This window comes from Natator depressus, chromosome 23, assembly GCF_965152275.1.
Source record: "Natator depressus isolate rNatDep1 chromosome 23, rNatDep2.hap1, whole genome shotgun sequence".
Taxonomy (NCBI): Eukaryota; Metazoa; Chordata; order Testudines; family Cheloniidae; genus Natator; species Natator depressus.
This window is the reverse complement of record NC_134256.1, coordinates 19179517-19197960: the sequence shown is the minus strand read 5'-3', so window position 1 is coordinate 19197960 and position 18444 is coordinate 19179517. Positions and strand designations below refer to the sequence as shown.

Here is an 18444-nt window from a genome sequence, read left to right as displayed (position 1 = left end):
CCAGGACTCCTGGTGTCACCATCGCGGTGTCGCCCCTCTGGGGCTTGCACACAGCGCTAGGCTGGGCCGGGGCTGCATTAAAGGTGCATCAGCTGCCCAGCCGAAGGCTCCCAATGAGCCTCCTTCAATCAGCGCCCCTGTCCCAGGGCCCCGGCTCCCCTGCTCTCCAGCCCCCTTGGGAGCCTTTGTCCCCGGCCCCCAGAGCAGGAGGGAGATGAGCAGCAGATTCATTGTGAAGCAGGATCATTCCCCCCCCACCTGACCCCCCCCCCAATCTCCCAGCTTGCTGCCCCCCTTGGAAGGGGCAGGGAGAGAGGTGACTGTGTGGTTGGGGCCCTTATTGGGCAGGGAATTTGCAGCACAGGGGCTGTGAGGGGAGACTCAGGGGACTAAAAAGAAAATGGGAGACCCTGAGGGTGAGGGGGCTGGAGCTGCGGAGGGATGTGGAGGGGGGGCAGTGAGAGGGGAGGCTGCTGGGGGTAGAAGTGGCAGCCCAGGGAGTACTGGGGGGTGCTGCTCCGCCCTCGCTCCTCACATGCCCAACAATCCTACCCCCCGCCCCCCCCAGCTCTGACCTTCTTGGGGGAGCCTGTCTGCTGATATGCTTTGACTAATTCTGAGTCTCTTTTCCCTGCCAGCTTAAGACTTCAGTGCCCGGTCTGGTTTGAGCCAGACCCGCCAGGTGCAAGCAAGGTTATATTAGCTTCTTAACCCTTTACAGGTAAAAGGACTTTGCCTCTGGCCAGGAGGGATTTTATAGCACTGTATGCAGAAAGGTGGTTACCCTTCCCTTTATATTTATGACTGTCTGTAACACTGATACAGAGATACACACAGCTATTTGCTCCCCCAGATATTAATCACTTATTCTGGATCAATTAATACACAAAAGTGATTTTATTAAGTATAAAAAGTCGGATTTAAGTGGTTTCAAGTAGTAACAGACAGAACAAAGTAAGATACCAAGCAAAATAAAACCAAACACGCAAGTCAAAGCCTAATACATTTAAGAAATTGAATAAAGGCAAATCTCACCCTCAGAGATGTTCCAATAAGTTTCTTTCCCAGACTAGACTCCTTCCTAGTCTGGGCCTAATCCTTTCCCTGGTACAGTCCTTGTTAATTGCAGCAGATATCTTGGTTGAAAAGCAGGGGATTCAACATGACTGAGAACCGCTTTGTTCTGTTCCTTTAATAGCTTTGGCAGAAGGCAGGAATCCTTTGTCTCCTTCAAAATGGAAAAGCATCCGGTTAAAGATGGATTTCAGTTCAGGTGACAAGATCACATATCCTGTGAGACTTCATTACCCGCTTGCTGGCACACAGCTATACAGGAAGTCTCACAAGTAAACAGAGCCGTTTACAACCAATTGTCCTGGTGAATGGGAGCCATCAAGATTCCAAACCACCATTAATGGCCCACACTTTGCATAATTACAAGAGGACCTCGGAGTTATATTTCATATTCCTAGTTTCAGATACAAGAACGATACATTCCTACAAATAGGATGACCACACTCAGTAGATTATAAGCTTTGTAATGATACCTGACAAGAAAACTTTTGCATAAAGCATATTCAGAAGAGGGGGTCACCTCACCTAGGGCACCTCCCTCGGGCGGCTGTAATAGGCCTCAGTCAGGATTAGCCCCATGATGAGCAGGACCGTGGCGCTCAGCGCCAGGCACGCAATGTTGGCATCGGTGAAATCCTGGCGTCCCGGGAGGGGCTGCTGCAGAGGGAAGGGGAGAGTCACTTGGCAGCTCAGATGGGGAGATCAGCAGCTAGCTCTGCCCCAGGAGTGGAGCCCCCAACACCCCATCCAGCAGGTCCAGCTCAGCCCCCCTCTGGGGGTCTCCCAGGTGCTGCAGCTCTGAGATCTCCCCAGGGCCAGACCCCTCAGGTGAGGCCATGTCCTGCTGCCCCAGGGGGCTGAGCCTCGGCTTCCCCGGTGAAGGGGGCTCCCGGGTGGACGAACTGCCCCCGAGACACCCGGCACCCCAGGACCACACCAGGGGATGGGGACAATCAGAGCCTCAGGGTCTTAGCCCCCCACAGCAGGGAACCACCCCAGCTCCCTGTCCCCATAGAACCCCTCTGTCCACCCCCACAGGTGCCTCTGCCCCGGCCTGTCTGCTGCGCAGTGAGCCCATCCCCGGGGTATCTTGGCTACTGCCAAACACAGCCAGGCAGCGTGCGGGGGGAGGCTGGGACGTCACCCGCTGGCCCCCACACTCGGGCGGTGCCCAGGGCCCTGGGGACCAGGGCGCAGACAGAGGCGGCAGAACATCTATTGGGGAGAGGGTCGGGGGTCCCCTGAGACCCCCAGTGGGGGGAGGGGAAGCAAGAACCAAGGAAATTCTGGCTAATGCTCACTCCTATTGCCAGGGGGATGTCATGTGGCCCAATAATGGGGGGTTATTGCCCCAGGACTCTGGGCCCAATTTCACAGCCCAGGCCCCCAGATCCTGTCCCTCCCCTGGGATCCCCCAGCAAATTCCCGGCTGCGACCTGCAGAGCAGGAGGCATAGGGGGAGCTGTGGGTCCGGGGTTCACCCTCCCCCTGATTTCTCAGCCCCACCCACCCCTGAACACCACGACCTGTTTCCACAGTAATTGCCCCCTACCCTGGACCCAGGACCCAACCTCCTCTTTGGGTCCCAAGAATAGGAGCAACACGGGGGAACATCCCCCTGGGAAAAGCCCCCTTCTCTGCAGCTCCCCCTGGGGGAAGGGATCCCCCCTCCCTCTGCCCGAACCTCCAGTGGCTGCTGCTCACCCCCAGCTGGGGAACCCCCAAGCGACTCCATCCCGGCTCCACAGCTGGGTGTCCCCTCTGCTGGGCCCAGGGCTCAGGGCAGACCCTGGTTCTGAGCGTCCCATCGGTGCGAAGCCCTGAGGGATCTGGCTGGGTGTGAGCCTGGGATCAGGGACGTGGAGCCGGGCCCCTCACCTGCTACCACCAGCTCCACGGGGTCGCTGGGGTCCGAGGAGACGAAGGGCTCTGATGGGGGCCGGTAGCTGCAGCTGTAGTTCCCTCCATGCTGCCGGCCCACGGTGGGGATGTGGAACTCGGCCCCGTCCCCAGCAGGGTCCATGTCTCGCGGCGGGTTCAGGTCTCCAGCCTTGTGCAGGAAGAACCTCACGTCCCGGCGCTGCCCCTCACACCGGATGGTGACGTCTGCCCCTGGGGCGGTGACCCCAGTGGGGCTCAGAGAGATGGAGGGTCTGGGCAGGCTGGGATCTGCGCACAGGAGACAGGCTGTGAGAAGAAGACCCGGGCACCCACCCAGCCGCAGCCTCCCTGGCAGGCCCCAGCCACGGGCAGATCCAGGGCCCCGGGCAGAGATTCTCTCCCAGATTCCAGAGTCCCCCCACCGAGAATCCCGGCCCTGCGAGCTGGGCTCCTGGCCCCACAGACACCAAGCCATGGCTCCCTACTGCTTGGGATCCTCCTATGCCCGTTTGTGGCCCCTGCCTCGTTCACTGCATCTGCATACACCCAGCGACTCACGGGCTTGTCTCCGGGGCCCAGCACGACAGGGCCTGAGCCCCACACAGGAAGGGAGTCACCCTGCCAGCCCCCCGGGAGGCAGGGAGGTGTCATTATCCCCATTCTACACAAGGGGAAACTGAGGCACAGACAATTCACTTGGTTAGTGAGCTCCCAGGGGCAGGGACCCTTTCTTCACTCTGTGTTTATGCAGCGCCTGGCACAAAGGGGCCCTGAACATGGCAGGGGCCCTACCTGCTCCCCCAACACAAGGGATCCAGCGCTATTGAGGCCAGCATTTGCAAAGGTCTCCACTAACTGTGGGCATCTCGGTTTCTGGCGCTTGGCCTGAGGTCCCCCAAGATTGAGGCCCTTTTGAAGGACACTTTTGAAAATCATGACATGCTCCCATCACACAGTCTGTGGCCGCGCCAGGAGCTGGGCCAGATCTCCTGGGTCCCAGCCCAGCACCGTGTCCACCAAGCCACCACTTCCCCTGCAGGCCCTGCCTCATTCAGCTCCGGCCGGGGCACTGCCTGGGGCAGGGCCTGGAGAACAGAGCGGAGGGGATCACAGGATTAAATAGCGACTCACAGCTCCTACCCACAAGGGGCAGCATTAAAGTCACCTCCCTGCCCCAAGTCTTGAGGGGTTGATGCTCCACGGGGGGAGGGATAGCTCAGTGGTTTGAGCATTGGTCTGCTAACCCAAGGTTATGAGTTCAATCCTTGAGGGGGCCATTTTGGAATCTGGGGCAAAAATTGGGGATTTGCTCCTGCTTTGAGCAGGGGGTTGGACTAGATGACCTCCTGAGGTCCCTTCCAACCCTGATAATCTATGATTCTATGACAGGCATCCCGTCAGGGCTCAGGGCAGAGCCTGGCTCTGAGCGTCCCATTAGCACCTGTGAGGGTCTGGCTGGGGCTGGGAATGGGGATGCCGAGCCGGGCCCCTCACCTCTCACCACCAGCTCCACGGGGTCGCTGGGGGACGACCTGGCAGACGGCTTTGATCTGCTGTGATAGGAGCAGCTGTAGCTCCCGCCGTGCTCCCGGCTCACGTTGCTGATGGGAAACACAGCCTCCAACCCGTTCGGATCCACAGGTGGGAAATGGCGTCCCTCTTTATTCAGCACGAACTGCATGTCCCGGTGCTGCCCCCGACACCAGACGGACACGGCTCCCCCCAGGGAGACCCCCCCGCTGGGGCTCAGGGAGATGCTGGGTTTGGGGTAGCTGGGCTCTGCAGGGGGAAGCAGACAGGCCGTGAGACGCAGGCCCCTTCACCCAGTCCTGGGGCCCATCCCCACCACGCAGCCTCAGTGGTGGGTCAGACCTGGCAGCCCTGGGGACGGGCTCCTGGATGCCTTTCCACAGGGGCCCAGTTTCCTCTGAGCCCTGGGCTAACAGCATGAGACATGGAGTTCTTCCTGCACAAGGCTGGAGACCTGATGTCACGGAGTGTGGGGGAGTCCAGGCCCTGCACCCCTCTTCCTGGGATTCACTGAGACTCTCAGCCAGCCAGTAAAACCGAAGGTTTATTGGACAACAGGAACACAGTCCAAAACAGAGCTTGTGGGTACACCCAGGACCCCTCAGTGAAGTCCTTCTGGGGGAGCAGGGAGCTTAGACCCCAGCCCTGGGGTTCCCTGTGTTCCTCCACCCAGCCCCAAACTGAAACTAAACCCACCGAGCAGGTTCCCTGCTGCAGCCTCCGTCCACATTCCTGGGCAGAGGTGTTACCTCCCCCTCCCCCTCCTGGCTCAGGTGACAGGCTCTCAGGTCTCCCGTCCCCAGGGCACATTCCCAGGTCAACACTCCCCCCTCCCTGCTGCGTCACATCGTCACATCTCTCCCCCCTTCGAGACTGAATGGAGCGGGGTCACTGTGACCAGTGACCTGGGGAAGTTCGGGTCCCCCTCTCCGGGACAGCGCATCCGCTATCAGGTTGGCACTTCCCTTCACGTGGACCACGTCCATGTCGTAATCCTGCAGGAGCAGGCTCCACCTCAGGAGCTTGGCGTTGGCTCCTTTCATCTGGTGCAGCCAGGTCAGGGGAGAGTGGTCGGTGTAGACGGTGAAGTGTCGCCCGAAGAGATAGGGCTCTAGTTTCTTGAGGGCCCACACCATGGCCAGGCACTCCTTCTCGATGGCCGCGTAGTGTTGCTCCCGGGGTAGCAACTTCTTGCTCAGGTACACGATGGGGTGTCTCTCCCCCTTTTCATCCTCCTGCATTAACACCGCCCCCAGTCCCGTGTCGGAGGCGTCGGTGAACACCACAAAGGGCTTGTCAAAGTCTGGGTTTGCTAGAACTGGGCCACTGACCAGAGCCTCCTTCAGCGCCCGGAAAGCCTCCTGGCACTGCTCGGTCCAGACCACCTTGTCTGGCTTCCCCTTCTTGCATAGCTCAGTGATGGGGGTGGCTATGGCGCTAAAGTGGGGCACAAATCTTCGGTAGTATCCTGCCATCCCAATAAAGGCTTGGACCTGCTTTTTGGTGTGGGGAGCGGGCCAGTCTCTGATCACCTCCACCTTGGCCGGTTCCGGCTTTAGGCGGCCGCTCCCCACCCGATGGCCCAGGTAAGATACTTCAGCCATCCCCACCTTGCACTTCTCCGCTTTGACAGTCAGCCCAGCCCCCTGGAGTCGGTCCAGCACTTGTCTAACCTGGGACACGTGGTCCTCCCAGGTCTGGCTAAAGACACAGATGTCGTCAATATACGCCACGGCAAAACTCTCCATCCCCCTCAGGAGCTGGTCCACCAGGCGCTGGAAGGTGGCCGGCGCTCCCTTGAGGCCGAAAGGCAGGGTCAGAAACTCATAGAGCCCCAGAGGGGTGATAAAGGCCGATTTCAGCCGGGCATCTGCATCCAGCGGCACTTGCCAGTAGCCCTTTGTAAGGTCCATGGTGGTAAGGTACCGAGCTCCTCCCAGCTTGTCTAGGAGCTCGTCCGGCCTGGGCATGGGGTAGGCATCCGATACAGTGATGGCATTGAGCTTCCGATAGTCCACACAGAACCGGACTGACCCATCCTTTTTGGGGACCAGCACCACCGGCGAGGCCCAAGGGCTGGCCGATGGCTGGATCACCCCCAAAGCCAGCATGTCCCGGACCTCTCTTTCCAGGTCCTGAGCAGTTTTCCCTGTGACTCGGAAGGGGGAGCATCTTATCGGCGGGTGCGACCCTGTCTGCACCCGGTGGACAGTCAGATTAGTGCGTCCAGGCTGGTTGGAAAACAGCTGTCGGTACGGATGCAGCACCCCCCTGACCTCAGCTTGCTGGGCAGGGGTGAGCTGATCCGAGAGGGGGATTGTTTCCAGGGGGGAACCAGCTCTGGTCCCAGGGAATAGATCTACTAAAGGGTCATCTCCCTGCTCCTCCCACTGACCACACACAGCTAACACCACATTCCCCCTGGCATAATATGGCTTCATCATATTCACATGGTACACCCGGCGGTGGTGGGCCCGGTTCGACAGCTCCACCACATAGTTTACCTCATTGAGCTGCTTGACGACCTTGAACGGGCCCTCCCAGGCGGCCTGTAGTTTGTTCTTTCTCACGGGGATGAGAACCATCACCTGATCCCCGGTGGCGTAGGTACGGGCCCGCGCCGTGCGGTCATACCAGACCTTCTGCTTCCTCTGGGCTCTGGCCAGATTCTCCCTGGCCAGGCCCATGAGTTCAGCCAGTCTCTCTCGGAAGGTCAGGACATACTCCACCACTGACTCTCCATCGGGAGTGGCCTTCCCCTCCCACTCGTCTCTCATCAGGTCCAGGGGGCCCCTCACCCTCCTTCCATATAACAGTTCGAAAGGCGAAAATCCGGTAGACTCCTGGGGCACCTCCCTGTACGCGAACAGCAGGTGAGGTAAGTACTTGTCCCAATCCTGCGGGTGCTGGTTCATAAAGGTTTTCAGCATCATCTTTAGCGTCCCGTTAAACCTCTCCACCAGCCCATTGGACTGGGGGTGATACGCTGAGGCCCAGTCATGCCGGACCCCACATTTCTCCCACAAGCACCGGAGCAGGGCCGACATGAAGTTGGAGCCTTGGTCTGTCAAGACTTCCCTGGGGAACCCCACTCGGCTGAAAATGGTCAGGAGCGCATCTGCCACGGTGTCTGCTTCAATGGAAGCTAAGGGCACTGCCTCGGGGTAGCGGGTGGCGAAATCTACCACCACCAGAATGTATTTCTTCCCCGACCGGGTCGTCTTGCTGAGAGGCCCCACGATGTCCATGGCCACCTTCTGGAAAGGCTCCTCTATGATGGGCAAAGGTCTCAACGCCGCTTTCCCCTTGTCCTGGGCCTTCCCCACCCTCTGACAGGGGTCACAGGATCGGCAATACTGCCGGACGGTGGTAAAGACCCCGGGCCAGTAAAAGTTCTGTAGCAACCTCTGCTGGGTGCGCCGGATTCCCTGGTGCCCTGCGAGGGGGATGTCATGGGCCAGGGACAGGAGCTTGCGGCGGTACTTCTGGGGGACTACCAGCTGCCTCCTGATCCCACAGGACTCCCCTTCCCCTGGGGGAGCCCATTCTCGGTACAGGAACCCCTTCTCCCACAGGAACCTCTCCTGGCAGCCTCTCCTCATGGTCCGTCCCTCACTGAGGTCGGCCAGGTCCCTGAGCTTCTGCAAGGAGGGATCTTTCCTCAACTCGGCCTGGAACTCAGCGGCTGGGGAAGGGATGGGGCCCGGTTCCCCCTCCGTGGCCAGGTCTGAGGCCGCAGCCTCTCTGAGCCGTGCCCCTCGGCGCTCCCTCCCCACCCGAGTAGGGTCTCGCGCCTCCAGTGTGGTACCCTCCCCAGGGTCAGGTCGCAGTGCCCCTCGCCGGCTCTGGCTACGGGTCACAACCAGGGCGGTCTGGGGGTCGCTTGGCCAGTCCTCTAGGTCTCCCCCCATCAAAACTTCAGTGGGCAAATGGTGGTGTACCCCCACATCCTTGGGGCCCTCCTTGGTCCCCCATTTCAGGTGTACCCTTGCCACGGGCACCTTAAATGGGGTCCCGCCCACCCCCGTCAGGGTCAGGTAGGTGTTGGGCACCACCCGATCTGGGGCCACCACCTCGGGCCGGGCCAGCGTCACCTCCGCGCCCGTATCCCAGTATCCATTGACCTTCCTCCCATCCACCTCCAGGGGAACAAGGCACTCTCTCCGGAGGGACAGCCCCGCACCCACCCTGTAAACCGAGCACCCGGAGTCCAGAGCCTCCAGCCCTCTGGCGGGGCTGGCTGGGGGTACTCTTCCCTCCTGAGCAGGTGGCAAACTGGTAGCCCCCCTTTCCTGGGTCGCCTGCCCCTCGTCCAGCTGAGTCCCTACCCAGTTAACCCTGGGTAGGTTGGGTCTGCTCAGTTTGTCCCTGAGCCCGGGGCACTGGGCCCGTACGTGGCCTCTCTGGCCACAGTGATAGCAGCTCAGGTCACGTTGGTCCCCTCGAACGGGTCGGAGGGGCCCGACACCAGGCGTTCCCCTTTGGAGGGGGTTCTCCCTATTTCCCCGCTGGGAGGCCCCATGGTGACTCTCTCTCTGCATCGGGGGGGGCCTGTTCTTTTGGGACTCCTCCCGGCTACCCCCTGACCGACTGTTCACAAACTCGTCGGCCAGCTGCCCTGCATGCTGGGGGTTCGCGAGCTTTTTGTCCACCAGCCACAGCCTCAGGTCGGAAGGGCACTGTTCATACAGGTGCTCCAATACAAACAGGTCAAGCAGGTCCTCTTTAGTTTGGGCCCCCGCTGTCCACTTGCGGGCATATCCCTGCATCCTGTTGACCAGTTGTAGGTAGGTGACCTCAGGCGTTTTACGCTGACTCCGGAACCTTCTCCGGTACATCTCGGGGGTCAGCCCAAACTCACGGAGCAGGGCCTGTTTGAACAGTTCATAGTCCCCTGCCTCTGCCCCTGTCATCCGGCTGTAGACCTCCACGGCTTTGGGGTCCAGTAAGGGGGTGAGGAACTGGAGCCTGTCTGCAGGGTCAACCCTGTGCAGCTCGCAGGCATTCTCAAAGGCCGTCAGGAAGCTATCTATGTCCTCCCCCTCCTTCCGCTGGGCCAGGAAGCACTTATCAAAGCTCCTTGCAGTCTTGGGTCCCCCCTCACTCACCGCAGCCGGGGCCCCACTGCTCCTCAGCCTGGCCAGCTCCAGTTCATGCTGTCTTTGTTTCTCCTTCTCCTGCTGCTCATGTTGACGTTCCCTCTCCTTCTCCTGACGCTCCCTCTCCTTCTCCTCCTGCTCATGCTGACGTTCCCTCTCCTTCTCCTGACGCTCCCTCTCCTTCTCCTGACGCTCCCTCTCCTTCTCCTGACGCTCCCTCTCCTTCTCCTCCTGCTCATGTTGACGTTGTTTCTCCTCATGTTGACGTTGTTTTTCATGATCCTCCAGCTCCCTCATTTTCCTCTCCCTCTCCCATTCCAGCCGCATCCGCTCCAGGGATGGGGAGCTCCGCTGGGAGGATCCCCTGCTGGCTGCTGGGGTCAGGGGGCCCTCGGTATTCGTTGGGCTTCCCACAACCCCTCCCCCAGGCATAGGTAGGAAGGGTCTCGGGGTGTCCTGGGCAGCAGTCTGACCCCTCCCAGCCTGGTCAGGCCCCAGGGCCCACGCTGCGTCCGCCGGGCGGCTTCCCTCAGGGACAGGGATCGGGTCATCCAAGCGATCCCTCTCCTCCAGCTGGGCAATCAGCTGTTCCTTGGTGGACCTCCCGACGCGCAGCCCCCTCTGCCTGCACAGCTCCACCAGGTCGCTCTTAAGGCGTTTAGCGTACATCTCCCGGCTGGCCACTCGCAGGCCGGGCAGCTGTCCACGGTTTCCAGGAAAAGCCCCTAGTGTGCCAGTCCTTCTTGAGGTCACCACCTCTTTGCCAGGGTCGAGCTGCAGACTCCTCCGCCCCTGGGACCGCTCGCTGCAATCCCCCGGGGGACCCTGTTACTGCAAAAGTCCTTCTCTCTGGTCACACACTCCCAGGGGTTAACCGCCCCCTGAAACCGTCTCTCTCTGAATCTTCAGCACGCCTGGTCCCCGTCAATCCCCCTTCGTTTTACTGTTCCCCAGTCACTTACTGCAGGAAGCGCCGTTCACGGGGTGCAGTAGATCCCACCGCTGCCACCAGTTGTCACGGAGTGTGGGGGAGTCCAGGCCCTGCACCCCTCTTCCTGGGATTCACTGAGACTCTCAGCCAGCCAGTAAAACAGAAGGTTTATTGGACAACAGGAACACAGTCCAAAACAGAGCTTGTGGGTACACCCAGGACCCCTCAGTGAAGTCCTTCTGGGGGAGCAGGGAGCTTAGACCCCAGCCCTGGGGTTCCCTGTGTTCCTCCACCCAGCCCCAAACTGAAACTAAACCCACCGAGCAGGTTCCCTGCTGCAGCCTCCGTCCACATTCCTGGGCAGAGGTGTTACCTCCCCCTCCCCCTCCTGGCTCAGGTGACAGGCTCTCAGGTCTCCCGTCCCCAGGGCACATTCCCAGGTCAACACTCCCCCCTCCCTGCTGCGTCACATCGTCACACCGGTCTCACTTCCCGGCTCTGGGACACACCGAGTGTGTCTCAGCGGCAGGACCCGCTGCTGGTGCCTTTCCCAGGCACAGGCCAACTCGCACCCTGGCAGAAATTGGGGGGGACATCTGACCCCCGCGTACCCCCACACACACGTCACCTGTCCCAGACCTGCATCACAATGTGATCCCACCACTCAGCGCTCGTTTCCCGAGCCCCAGAGCGACGCTCCGCTGTGTGCAGCCGCCCCGTGATGCCAGAAGGAAGCTGGTCTTGTTTCTTCCCCTGGCACCCAGCCTGTCGGGCAGCTCTGATCCCTGTTCAGACTGGGAGCTCGTGACATCCTGCCTGACCAGCCGAGCTGCTGCGTTCACAGCAGTGGAGAGCCGGGCGGGATCCATCCTTTCGCACAGGGGTGGCGGGCGCCCCGGGAACAGGGGCCGTTGGAAAATGCCGCGAAACGCAGTTGGAACAGCGTGGGATGCTGGGAGAGAAAATAAGGCACCATGGGACCTTGAGCCGCCCCCATGACGCGCTGCGATCCACCGCGCCTGCCCACAAGTCCTAGCTGCAGAAGGTGCCGAGTAGCACGGTGGGACAGCTACCCACAATGCACTGCTCTCGCTGTGGACGGTGGCGCACCAAAGGCGGACGCGCTCTGCCGGCAGAGGACGCGCAGTGGGAACGGGCAATAGCGACGTCATCGTGGCGCCTTTTGGCGACAACACTCTGTAGTGTAGACACGGCCCAACCGCCAGAGGAGCGAAGTTCTGGAGCAGCCTCCCAAGGGACCTCACTGGCTTCAAGACTGAGCTTGAGACGTTTCTGGAGGGGGCGGGATGAGGAGACGTCCCACAACGGCAGGGAGCCGATCCGCGACTGCTAGCAGCAAATCTCTCCGATGGCCGGAGACGGGACACCCGCTGGGGAGGGCTCTGAGTGACGACGGAGGATCCGTTCCCAGGTGTCCGGCTGGAGGGTCTTGCCCACATGCTCAGGGTCTAACCCGTCGCTGTATCTGGGGTCAGGAAGGAATTTCCCCCCCGGCTCAGACTGGCAGAGACCCTGGGGGGTTTCACCTTCGTCTGTGGCCTGGGGCGCGGGGCACTGGCAGGTTTCAGCTAGTGTCAGTGGTGGATTCTCTGGAAGTCGAAGTCTGTAGCCCGTGATCTGAGGATGTCAGTGACTCAGCCGGAGGCGAGGGGCCTGCTACAGGAGTGGGTTGGGGAGGCTCTGTGGCCTGCGATATGCAGCGGCTCACACTGGATGATCGCGATGGATCCTTCTGGCCTTAAAGTCAGTGAGTCTGTGGCCCCCTGGGGGCCGGTGCCCCATGGCTGTGGGGGGCTCTCACTGCGGGGCCCCCCGGCTCACGTTAATCGCGGCGTACACGCTGGGTTGGGTCGGCTCAGGGGCAGGAGCCGGGCCCCCCCGCTTGGCATGCAGCGCCTGGCGGTCCAGCTCGGCGTAGGTGAGACCATTGGTGCCAGGGTCGGGCTCCTGGGGCTGGGAGGGGAGAGAGTCACTGGGGTGTGCATGTGTGCACCAACCCCCCCCACACACACATTCACACAGAGCAGGGCTTGTCCCCTCCAACAGGGGGTGACAGGGATACACTCACACACACACACACACACACACACACTGGCAATCCCAGCTGCGATCCCATGAGCCCCTCCCAGCAACCCGACCCCCACCCCAAAATACTGAGTGTGCCAGATAAGGTGAGTGGGGCCCATGTGGGTCAAGGTTGGGGTCAGGCCCCATGGGGGAACGGGGGACACTTACCAGGGTCTGTGTCTCTTTCCCTTCGTCGACGGAGGAGTCTGCAGAACAAAGACACCCGCTGAGCTGCGCCCCCGGCCGGCCCAGAGCAGAGCCCCACACCTAGCTCCGACCCCCTATGTCCAGCCAGGGGGCTCAGAGACTGGCACAGCCACCCCTCCCCCACCCCACAGCATGGGCCATAGTCATTCGCCCCATCTTACAGAGAGGAAAACTGAGGCACAGAGATGGCAGCAGAGTCTAGGTTGTTATGGCAGGGCAGGGTGGCTGGGAGTCAGGACCCCTGGGTTCTCACCCCACCTCTGGGAGGGGAGTGGGGTCTAACAGTTAGAGCAGGGGGCTGGGAGCCAGGAGTGGATGGGGATTCCCCGCAGGTCACTGGCTGGGAAGGTCCGATGGAGAAGTGAAGGGGGGACACACAAAGCCCCAGGCCTGGTGGGGTAGAATGGGGGGCTCACAGAGGGAGTCCCTGAATTAGAGGGGGAGGGGAGGGTGACCCCCAGGGAGTTGGTGGGGAGAGAGGCAAGAAGCTCAGCTGACAACAGCTATCTCTGGGACCCTCTCCTTAGTCCCACCCAGCAGCAGCTGTAAATCAGGCCCTGCCCTGTATTGGTGGAGCCCCCACAAGCCCTGCCCCTCCCCAGGGGTCCTGCCCCACCCTGGTACCCCCTTTGGTGTGTTACTCACAGATGGGGTCTTGCTGAGCCGGGGCCTTCAACACCCCCCACGGGATAGTGCTAAAAGATAGAAAATCTACCTGTAAATGTCATATCCCCCCACCCACAGGGAGATTCCCCAACACACCCAGAGAGCCCCCCATCCTGCCTCGCACTGAACCCCGGGGGCAGCAGTTGGGGGGGGCATGCAGGGTCACATGACACCCACCCCCAGATGGCTCTGTGACATGGTGCAGCCAGGCCCCCTCCCCGCTGAGCAGCTGAGCTGGGGAGCTGCGCTGGACAGGGAGGGGCAGAGGCAGGCGCAGAGGAACAGCTGGGAGCTGCACGGCAGGGGGGTCACTGCTTTCCGGAGGCGGGGGGGGCGTGGTGTGACTCCAGCTGTTCTGGGGTTGTGCCCCTCCACTGTCAGCAGGCCCAAGTCATCTCTGAGGGGTCCTGGCTTCCAATCCCGTCCCCCCGCAGAGCCAGGGAGAGAACCCAGGAGTCCTGTGACCAAGGGAGGTTGATCAGGAGCGGGAGGGGCCGGGGTTCCTACCTCCTCGGTCTCGGTGCGGCTCCTTTTCCTGCAGAGGGACACAAACCAGAATCCCCCATGAGCCGATCCCCTGGTCCCAGCACCGGCCACTCACCCCCCACAGGGCAACAGGGATGAGGGTGCCAGGGAGGGGTCCCCTCTGCTGCTGGGGCTGAGCCTGGATCCCTGCTGGGGTGGGACAGACCAGCAGGGGGCAGCACAACACCATAGTATGCGCCGGCGGGAGGGGCAGATTAACTCGGGGGGGGGCTTTTCCTGTCCCCAATCCTCCCTCGTTGGTGACTCGTTATAATGAAATTGATCCATAAGGTCAGCTCGCCAGGTACCTGAGAGGCACGGTGCCGGTGGCTCATTATACAGGGACCCCTCGCCTGGTGCTGAGATGCAGCTACCTCTGGGGTGGGGCATGGGGGCTGGTTATATGGGGACCCTCAGCCGGCACTAAGATGCAGCCCCTCTGGGGTGGGACAGCTGTGTGTGTCCAGGGATTACTCACGCAGCGCCCCCTGCTGATCCACGACCCCTGCTCCTGGGCTTTCCCGGCACAGTCCCCCATCCAAGCCATGACCCCATCCCGCCCTGCTTAGTGGCAGGTTTAACCCTTCCCTCGCTGGGCAGAGCACTCACTGACTCGGGTTTTTCTGAAGCAGAGGAAGGCCACGAGGAGGAGGAGGAGGACAGCAGCTGCCGCGCTCGCCCCGGCGATGATGGGGCTGGTCAGACCTGAAGGTGCCGGCGATTTGGATCCACCTGGGAATTAGCAGCAGGCCATGAGTGCTGGGAGCAGCTGGTCTGTTCCCCCCCACGCCCCCTCCTACCCCAGGTGGCACCCAAGGGGCTGGGACACCGCAGGGCAGAGGGAGCCAAAAATTCTATGGGGAGGATGTCGGGGGCATCAAGTGGGGTCAGAGCAAGCAAGGTTTGGGGGATTTGTAGCACTAGGGGGCGCTGGACTGCAGGGGGCAGGGAGCTCAGTAGGGGGCGCTCTCCCCATCAGTCAGGGCTGGCCCCATTGCCCCAGCATGGCGCTAGCGGGCCCTGTCTGATCCAGCCTGGCCGTCATTTCTAAGGCATTTCACCCCCTTCCTCATGGCCACACCGACTCAGGCCAACAGGCCCATCTAGCCCGGTATCCCGCCTCCCATGCTGGCTGCTCCTGGCTGCTTCGCAGGGAATAACAGAATAATAGAATATCAGGGTTGGAAGGGACCTCAGGAGGTCATCTAGTCCAACCCCCTGCTCAAAGCAGGACCAATCCCCAATCAAATCATCCGAGCCAGGGCCAGAGGGAGCTCCAGGGCACCCCCCTCCATGGCCACTGATGGGCCCACCTGCCCCCAGAGGAAGCCTCCGGCTGCCCCGTTAGTGGCAGGTTCATGTTTGAGGAGGCGGCTTCGCTCCCCTCCCAAAACCATTGGCGGGGGGGAGTCACTGCCCCCGTGAACAGCCTCCGTCTCTTGTGGCTCAATAGATTCCCATCCCCAGCCCGGTACCTGACCCCGCCCTGCCCGAGCAGGTGGGAGCCGGCGCCTCTCCAGGCTGGGTCAGGTGGGTTTCCCCTGCGGGAATAGAACCAGCGTCTGTTGGGGAGGGGCTGAAACACCGACTCAGAGATCGCCCCATACCCTCCTCAACCAGTGGTGGATCAGCCACTGGGTCTATGGGGCCAGTGCCCAGAGGCCGCAGCCAAGTGGGGGGCCCCAGAGCCCTGGCCACCGGGCGAGCAGGACGGGAGAAGCCCCAGCAGCCCGACCCTGCTCCTCTCAGAAGCGCGGGGTGGTGGTGGCAGGGGAAGCCTTAGCACCGGGACCGCCGTTACAGCCCCGGGACGGGAGGAGCTCTCGCTGCCCGCCACTGCCTCGGGGCTGGGGGACTCTCACTCCCCGCTGCGCCCCTGGGCCGGGGTGGGGGGACAGAGCTTCTCCAGTCTTGGGGCTGCAGTTGGGGTCGGGGGGTCAGAAAGTAGCAAATGGGTTGTGGGGCTGCAGTGGGGGGACGGAATGAGGCGGGACCGTGGGTGGAATAGGGGCGGGGAGAGAAAGGGGTGGGGCTGTGGGCGGGGCCACAGGCCGAGGAGGCGGGACAGGAGAGGGACGCAGGTGGAAGGGGTCGGGAGGGATCCCCCTTGCTCTGGCCCAGGGTCCCAGGAAACGTTAATTCATCTCTGCCCGTGACTCAGCATCAATCGTTACTGTCAGTCCCGGGGAGGGGGGTTTGTTGCTGGGGAGGGTGCCCCTGGGCCCTGACTGCTCTCTGAGTCCCCAGTGCGGGGGCAGCCGGGGGAGCATCCCCTGGGAAAGGCCCCTGCTCTGCAGCTCCCCCTGGGGGCAGGGATCCCCCCTCCCTCAGCTGTGAACCTCCAGGAGCTGCTGCTGCTCCCCCCAGCCTGGGGAACCCCCCAGTGACACTGTCCCCGCTCCCTGTCCACGGGAGTCCTAGGGCTCTGGGCAGAGCCTGGCTCTGAGCATCCCATCTGGGTGCCGACCTTCTGAGGGTCCGGCTGGGAGCGGGGACGTGGAGCCGGGCCCCTCACCTGCTACCACCAGCTGCACGGGGTCGCTGGGGTCCGAGGAGACGAAGGGCTCTGATCGGGGCCGGTAGCTGCAGCTGTAGCTCCCTCCGTGCAGCCGGCCCACGGTGGGGATGCGGAACTCGGCCCCGTCCCCAGCAGGGTCCTTGTGTCGCGGCGGGTCCCGGTCTCCAGCCTTGTGCAGGAAGAACCTCACATCCCGGCGCTGCCCCTCACACCGGATGGTGACGTCTGCCCCTGGGGCAGTGACCCCAGTGGGGCTCAGAGAGATGGAGGGTCTGGGTAAGCTGGGATCTGCACACAGGAGACAGGCTGTGAGAGCCAGACCCGGGCACCCGCCCAGCCCCGGCTTCCAGCTGCAGAAGAGAAGAGTGAGGGGGGATTTGATAGCAGCCTTCAACTCCCTGAAGGGAGGCTCCAAAGAGGACGGAGCTGGGCTGTTCTCAGTGGGGGCAGATGACAGAACAAGGAGCGATGGTCTCAGGTTGCAGTGGGGGAGGTTTAGGTTGGATATTAGGAAACACTATTTCACTAGGAGGGTGGTGAGGCACTGGAATGGGTTCCCTAGGGGGGTGGTGGAATCTCCTTCCTTAGAGGTTTCTAAGGCCCCTCTTGACAACACCCCGGCTGGGATGATTTAGTTGGTCCTGCTTTGAGCAGGGGGTTGGACTAGAACCTCCTGAGGCCTCTTCCAACCCTGATCTTCTATGATTCCCCAGCCGGCCCCAGCGCAGGCAGATCCAGGGGCCCCCTGGCAGAGATTCTCTCCCAGATCCCAGAGTCCCCCTGACCAAGAATCCTGGCCCTGCGAGCTGGGCTCCCAGCCCCACAGACACAGGGCCATGGCAGCCGAGTTGTTGGGGTCCTCATATGCTGTGTGTGACCCCTGCCTCGTTCACTGTGTCTGAGCCCTACCCCCCACTCCCCCAGAGATACGGAGTGACTCACGGGCTGGTCTCTGGTGCCCGGCACCACAGGGCCTGAGCCCCACACAGGAAGGGAGTCAGCCCCCTGGGAGGCAGGGAGTGTCATTATCTCCATTCTACATGGGAAAACTGAGGCACAGACAGATTCACTTTCCTTAGTGCGCTCTCAGGGGCAGAGACCGCCTCTTCACTCTGTGTTTATGCAACACCTGGCACAAAGGGGCCCTGATCATAGCCTGGTTAGAGTGGGGGAGGGGATGGCTGGGGGCCAGGACTCCTGGGTTCTGTGCACAGTACCACCACTGACTTGTAGGGGACTGTGTAAGTCTCTACTATCCACTGAGGTTTATAACTTTCAGCTCCATCCGTCACCCCCTAACTGAGGTGTTGCCTGGGAAAGGACCCCCCTGCTCTGCAGCTCCCCCTGGGGGCAGGGGTCCCCCCTTCCTCAGCCCCAAATCTCCAGCAGCTGCTTCTCCCCTGTGGCTGGGGAACCCCCAGTAACTCGGTCCCTCCTTCCCGGCGGGTGTCCCCTCTGCTGGGCCAAGGGTCCGGCTGGCCCTAAGGCTCGGAGCGGAGACGTCGAGCTGGGCCCCGCACCTGCTACCACCGACTCCACGGGGTCGCTGGGCTCCGACCGGGTGTCGGGATCCGAGTCGGGGGGATAACAGCAGGTGTAGCTGCCTCTGTCTGCCCGGCTCACTCTAGGGATGGGGAAAGTTGACAAGAGCCGAGTCCCCGCCCTGCACTGCTGCGTTCCTGGCCCCTGCCTTGTACAGAACCAGCTCCAGACCCCGGCGCTGACCCCGACACCGGAGGGTCACGGCTCCCCGCAGGGCGACCCCCCCGCTGGGGCTCAGGGAGATGGAGGGTTTGGGGGAGCTGAGCTCTGCAGTAGGAGGGGGATGGGGCGTGAGACAGACCCCGTCCCCAGCAGGGAGCATCAGCGATGGGGCAGAGACAGGGTCAGGGTCTTCCTTGGGATCCAGGGCCGAGATATCCTCC

General features: G+C 61.8%; 2 protein-coding genes across 2 annotated transcripts; both read right to left on the bottom strand.

Moving 5' to 3' along the window:
- Nucleotides 1–1599: 1599 nt before the first annotated feature.
- On the bottom strand, nt 1600–11687 carry LOC141976881 (T-cell-interacting, activating receptor on myeloid cells protein 1-like). The gene is made up of 5 exons (XM_074938047.1): nt 11600–11687; nt 4450–4734; nt 2953–3243; nt 2111–2253; nt 1600–1731 (listed from the first exon to the last, which is right to left on the bottom strand). The coding sequence occupies exons 1-5, from the start codon at nt 11685–11687 to the stop codon at nt 1600–1602; spliced, it is 939 nt and encodes a 312-aa protein (XP_074794148.1).
- Nucleotides 11688–12119: 432 nt separating this feature from the next.
- LOC141976880 (leukocyte immunoglobulin-like receptor subfamily A member 2) lies at nt 12120–18383 on the bottom strand. The gene is made up of 8 exons (XM_074938045.1): nt 18253–18383; nt 18040–18143; nt 16517–16807; nt 14611–14733; nt 13984–14011; nt 13456–13505; nt 12772–12809; nt 12120–12489 (listed from the first exon to the last, which is right to left on the bottom strand). The coding sequence occupies exons 1-8, from the start codon at nt 18381–18383 to the stop codon at nt 12334–12336; spliced, it is 921 nt and encodes a 306-aa protein (XP_074794146.1). The 3' UTR covers nt 12120–12333.
- Between the last annotated feature and the right edge of the window lie 61 nt (nt 18384–18444).

Excerpts from the sequence above, each read along its gene's own strand:
- LOC141976880 (XM_074938045.1), bottom strand. The coding sequence starts at position 18,383 with ATGCTCCCTGCTGGGGACGGGGTCTGTCTCACGCCCCATCCCCCTCCT. Across the intron at positions 18,144-18,252 it reads CGGGGAGCCGTGACCCTCCG|AGTGAGCCGGGCAGACAGAG; the intron begins GTGTCGGGGTCA and ends CCCCATCCCTAG. Across the intron at positions 16,808-18,039 it reads CGTGGAGTCGGTGGTAGCAG|ATCCCAGCTTACCCAGACCC; the intron begins GTGCGGGGCCCA and ends TCCTGTGTGCAG.
- LOC141976881 (XM_074938047.1), bottom strand. The coding sequence starts at position 11,687 with ATGACGTCGCTATTGCCCGTTCCCACTGCGCGTCCTCTGCCGGCAGAG. Across the intron at positions 4,735-11,599 it reads CACCGTCCACAGCGAGAGCA|AGCCCAGCTACCCCAAACCC; the intron begins GTGCATTGTGGG and ends TTCCCCCTGCAG. Across the intron at positions 3,244-4,449 it reads CGTGGAGCTGGTGGTGAGAG|ATCCCAGCCTGCCCAGACCC; the intron begins GTGAGGGGCCCG and ends TCCTGTGCGCAG.